At 44.7% G+C, this 5,404-nt stretch overlaps 1 protein-coding gene across 1 annotated transcript; it reads right to left on the minus strand.

The window, feature by feature from the left end:
- Positions 1 to 4,538: 4,538 nt before the first annotated feature.
- LOC115678517 (uncharacterized) lies at positions 4,539 to 4,865 on the minus strand. The gene has a single exon (XM_056311646.1). It carries the CDS (start codon positions 4,863 to 4,865, stop codon positions 4,539 to 4,541), a length of 327 nt encoding a protein of 108 aa, XP_056167621.1.
- Between the last annotated feature and the right edge of the window lie 539 nt (positions 4,866 to 5,404).

Below are 5,404 nucleotides of genomic sequence, written 5' to 3' on the forward strand. Positions count from 1 at the left end.
TTGATACACCGGTAATAAACGGAGGATAAAACCCTAAATCGATACATCCGTCAACTGTCACGAGTCATCAAGTCCAGAAATTTGACTGTAAACTTTAACGGAAACTAGCGGAGAGTAAAATTTATCATACGTGTATCAGTTTTGGATTTTGCCGTGGTTAAAAAATTAATTTAAGATAAATTTATCACGGGTACGTCAATTCGAGATTTTTCGTAATATTAATTTAATAAAAAAAAAAAAGGAGGGACCGAATGAGTTGCGCGAATCCCCCGTTTTCGTGTCGCGATAGGAAGGGAAAAACTCGAGAAGCAGGGCGAGTGGGAAAAAGGGACGGTGTAGCGTCGTAGCTAGGCTTGAGCCTCGAGAGAGTGTACGAGACGAAACGACGACGCGAGAATTTGACCGGTGGTGGTGGTGGTGGTGGTGGACTTTGGGGTACGACGACGGGGCAGGATATTTATCGTGGGGAGAAACAGCAGTAATGCCATGTGGGGGGTGGGGGACAGCCAGCCAGATGGCGACACTTGGGAAAAAAGAATTGGTCCCATTTTGAAATATTGTCCCTTCTTTCCAGCCGGTCTCACGGCTCGGCGCGCCTCCCAACCATACCCTGATTCATCATTCACGCTTAACACCGCGAAAAATCCCCCAAACAAATTTACCACACAAACTGATACACTTCTGATAAATTTATGCCCCGTCAGTTTCAAATTGCTGAGTTATATGACACTTGACAGTTAACGGATGTACCGATTTAGAGTTTTTTTTACCAATTTGTGTTTTTCCGTGATATTAATTGAATTTAACGGAAAGTAAATTCGTCATAAGTGTATCGGTTTGGGATTCTTGGTGGTCAAAAAATTAGTTTTTGGGTAATTTTATCACGGGTGTACCAGTACGGGGCTTGTTGTGGTGTTAACCTTATTATCTATTTTATATTTTTGTTGAGAGTCGAAACTAGGAGGGCGTTCGGTCATGTGCTCGCCACGTGATAATTTCCTTTCATTCACTGATCGCCACGTGGCGAGACTCGTGACATTGTTTTTCCACGGTCACTATTTGCGCTACGTGCCATCACTCACGCGTCCCAATCCTTAGCCTTCTCTAGGAGGTGGGGAACCCCACCTCTCCCTTCCCGTTAGAAATGGTGGCCACCGGGGCAACCCCTGAGTGGTTATTGTACGGATGTCAATTCGGTTATAAACTTTCGAATTTTGTTAATTTAGTCATATATGGCTGCTTGCGCGAAATTCTAATGCAGTCGTTCTGGTCAATTTTTGCCAAAATTCACTGACGTGGCAGTGTGTCACGTAGAATAGCCGGCAATTACTAGACCGCCACGTGAGCAATTGCCGGCAAAAATTGACCGGAATGACTACATTAGATTTTCGTGCAAAATTTTAGGACTAAATTGACAAGATTCGAAAATTTAGAACTAATTCGATATCCATATAATAGGTTTTACGACTGATTGAGTAATTTTCTCACCATACTATTATTTACATTGACGGCAATACTAATTGATTCATCAATCATTTTTTCCTCGACCTTGGCAGAGTCCATTTACCATCTACTTCCTGAAAAGATCCAAATCCATAACATACAAAAATCTCGTAACGCGCGCATCGAGCCTTTGATTTCGCATCGCATTTATCATGCCTCGGAAAATAAATAAAACTTCTCGTCGGATCCACCGTTAATGTGAAAAAGAAGAAAATAGAAACGCCTTGCTTATTCGCCATTCATCGTTAGATGGGTGATACGTGTGCTTAAATAAAAATCATGTCGCCCACCTGAAGTTGAAAGGCGTAAAATGATTGATTTATTTATTTTTGGGGACCGACGGTAAATGTAATGATGATTAAAAAAGACTGAGCAAGGCAGTGAAACAAAGAGGAAGAGTTCGGTCGAAGCAAAAACGTATATATTCTCTCAGCGCCCAATCCGATCGCGATGCTACTAGAGGCCTTTGTTTTGTTTTGTTTTAAGACTTTTTAGAGAGTCTTTATCTCTTATCTTGGCGTTTCGAATTTCTCTCTCCCCACTTTCCTTTTCGTTCCTCGTCGTACATGACACGTGTGGGGCCCCGCTCGCGTACGACTCCTGGGCGGGCCCCCCCAAGCCCCTCTCGAGCGAGCCTGAGCATGATCTAAAGGAAGGAAGGGAGCCTCGAGAAGTTCCAGGACGGGGGGGGGGCCCCACTTGTGCGTACAACTTGTGGGCCCCATTCCCCAGCCTTTTTCTCTCTCTCTCTTGCGGAAAATAAGATGGAAAAGCAGCACTTCCCCCCCCCCAAAAAAAGAAAAATTAAATCATGAAAATTTAAGCTGGCCTTGCCTTAGAACTTAAGATACGTTCCGAAAAAAAACAAGAATGAAAAAAAAAAACCCAAACGAGCACCACGAAAGCACTCGAAAACATTATAAGTTCTAAACGAGGGGGTACGTATTAAATATGCGTGACATAAAATTACGAAAATTTGACTCGATAACTCTTCCGCTATATTTAGGAATGTGCAAAACGGACCGCCCAAATAAAAAACCGTCCGGACCTAACCGGACCGGCCGGTTTGGTCCGGTTCCCGGGAGTGTCGGTCCAGTTCCCTGTTTCTAAAAGTGAAACCGGTGTCCGAATGGTCCGGTTCCAAAGGAAACCGGACAGGATTTGACCGACTATATGTACTTTTTTATTTATTTATTTTTTCAAAAAAATTAGTAAAATGTGAATTAAACCTTAAGTGAAACTGTTTTTTGATTCGTCTTTTCAATTTGAGGATCATTGCATACATTTCACTTAATTCAACACGAAAAGATGGCATCAAGTAATGGCAAAAAAAAAGTGATCGGTTCCATTGGACTGGTCTAGTATCGGATCTAGGACCAACCAGTCCAGTCCCTAGTTCTCAAAATTGGGAACCGATCCTCCCGGTACGGTTCCAAGTTCTATCTTGGAATCAGAGCGGACAAACCCAAATCGGATTGAGAACCGATCACCTTTACCTGTATTGACACGTTCACTGGAAATTCACAATTGTGGCAACGATGATTATGGCTACAGAATCGTACCAACAATGTCTGATATAAAAATGATAATGAATATCAGCGAGTGACGGCCTAAAAGTGATTTGGATAAGGGTATATGGAAAGAGATAGTATTTTGCACGCGAAATATCGGGAAATTAACTGTGATTTAAAATTCTAATGTCTACGGTCACGATGATATCGAATTTCTGTAAAGAATAAAAAGTACTTTGTATATTTTAGATGCCAAATGCTTACGAAATGAAAAGGCTCACCTAACATCGCATCTAACGCGGTAGGTATGGCCCCAAAGATTGATTAATTTGACTAATCTAAATGAAGACGCTATTCCAAGATAAGGATCGAATGGATCATGGAGCAATCGGGGTCGCTTTCGCGAAGCGTGCTTGCTTTGACATTGAGCTGGTTTGGTCGCATCCAGCGCCTCATTAGCTTCCAAAGTTGAAATTGAGTATTCAATCGTTGTCTATTTCATCTTATGCTCTCACTTACTTAGATTGCGAGCGATCTCGAAACGTGTCGCCCGTTAATCGTGATCTATTTGAGCCCCTTGGTCACGCAATTTGGCTCGTCTTGCTTGGTTCGAGTTCGTGAATTTCACGAGTCAAACGTTTGCTTGGGCTTGCCTGGATTTGGCGAGCCGCAAGCTCGCCTGGATTGGGCGAGCCTTGTGCTCGCCACCCCGGGTCTTGGCGGTCTCTGGGCTGTAACCTAGGGGCTCGCTGCCAGAGGCCGCGAGCTCGCCAGCTGTTGCCGTGGCCGGCGACCAACCGAGGAAAAAGAAAAAGAAAAAGGAAAAAAAGAAAAGAATAAATAATTCGATTTAAAATAAATAAATAAAAATTCGATTTTTTTAAATAAACTTTTTTATAAAAATAAATGTTTCATTAACTAAGGACCCGAGCCCAAGCGCCGAGGACTTGCGCATGACCTTTGTGGGCTTGGGCCGGAGGGTTGGGACTAGAGCTCAAGTATCGAGGACCTGAGTATTAGGGGTGTCAATGGGTTGGGTCGGGTTTCCATGATACCCGACCCGACCCGAAACTCACGGGAATGTGCTTAACCCGACCTGAACCGGCACGAGGCCCGAACGATATATATCCCAAAAGATCGGGTCGGGTCGGTCCGGGTAGGGTTTCGGGTATTTTTTTTTCCCTCTTCGTCCCTTCACCTCCCTTTGTTTCCCGGCTCACAGAAAAGTATGAAATGGAAACATTCCCAATTCAAACAAACTTCAAATATCTAAATTTGTCACGACCCCTTCGTACTTTGATTAAAAAGAATTTCTCTATTGTGATTGCTATAGCGAACTAGATCTTGATTGTTTAAAGTATCTAAGGAAAAGAAGAGCCACATTTTCACTCCTGTGAATACACCTAGCGATCGATCCAAATTCGACTGAACAAAAACATCAAAATTTACAGGTATGGGAAACATGATACTGAGACTTTTCAAGTAGAAGATTACAGTAAAAGAGAGCAATCAGCTTTACGCCATTTACGAAATGCTTTTAGCCATCTTCAATCCAATCAAAGTAACATTAACAACACCCACAAATCTTGACTTCCTAAACAAACCCACAGTCTCCTCCACCTTCACGTGATTGCACTCCTCAACGACCACCACACAAGCCCCGCCGACCCTCGTTGTCATCTCCATCTCCGCTGCGAACCGTGATAGGAACAGAGCCTCCTCCAAATGCTCACTCAACGCCAAATCGAAAACCCCATCGAAGATGCGCAAATTGTGCAGACCAACGCGGCTTACCAGAGGCGGCGAGTCAACCCCTGTGACATCGGCAACGCCCGACTCGGACAGCGCCATGACCTCGTGGCCGGTTCCGGCGGAGACCTAGAGGACCTTGGAGTGGTTGCGGAGGAGGCTTAGATCGGGGATCGAGTCAAAGAAGTGCCGGTGGGAGAGGACTAAGCCGCGGAAGGCGTGGGAGGACCAGAGGCGCTTGTTCTTTCTTGTCGAGGGGAGGAACTCGCGGCGGCCGAAGTCGCAGGAGAATTTGGGGTAGTGGCGGCGGCAGCGGTTAGGAGGAAGGTGAAGGTGGCGACGGTGAAGGAGGCTAAGGAGAGCTTGTTGAGGAACGTGAGAAAAGAGATGGGGGAGGGAGGAGTTTCCTATTTAGTATTTATATTTAATATATTTCGGGTCATTAGGGTACTCGAACCGACCCAAACCGACCTGAACCGAATTGCCAAGTTATCCATTGTTTCTCTCACTGCCCGAACAGGAATGAGACCCGACCCGAAAATACCTTGAATTTTCGGATCGGATCGGGTCGGGTCGGTTCGGATTGGGTCGGGGCGATTTGGGTATTTTTGACACCCCTACTGAGTATGGCTTTAATGGAC

This window comes from Syzygium oleosum, unplaced genomic scaffold (genome assembly GCF_021117445.2).
Source record: "Syzygium oleosum isolate NSW1041296 unplaced genomic scaffold, Sole_v2.1 Sole_v2.05, whole genome shotgun sequence".
NCBI classification, from domain to species: Eukaryota; Viridiplantae; Streptophyta; class Magnoliopsida; order Myrtales; family Myrtaceae; genus Syzygium; species Syzygium oleosum.

What these genes read in the sequence shown, in the direction of transcription:
- LOC115678517 (XM_056311646.1), bottom strand. Translation starts at nt 4,865, where the DNA reads ATGGCGCTGTCCGAGTCGGGCGTTGCCGATGTCACAGGGGTTGACTCG.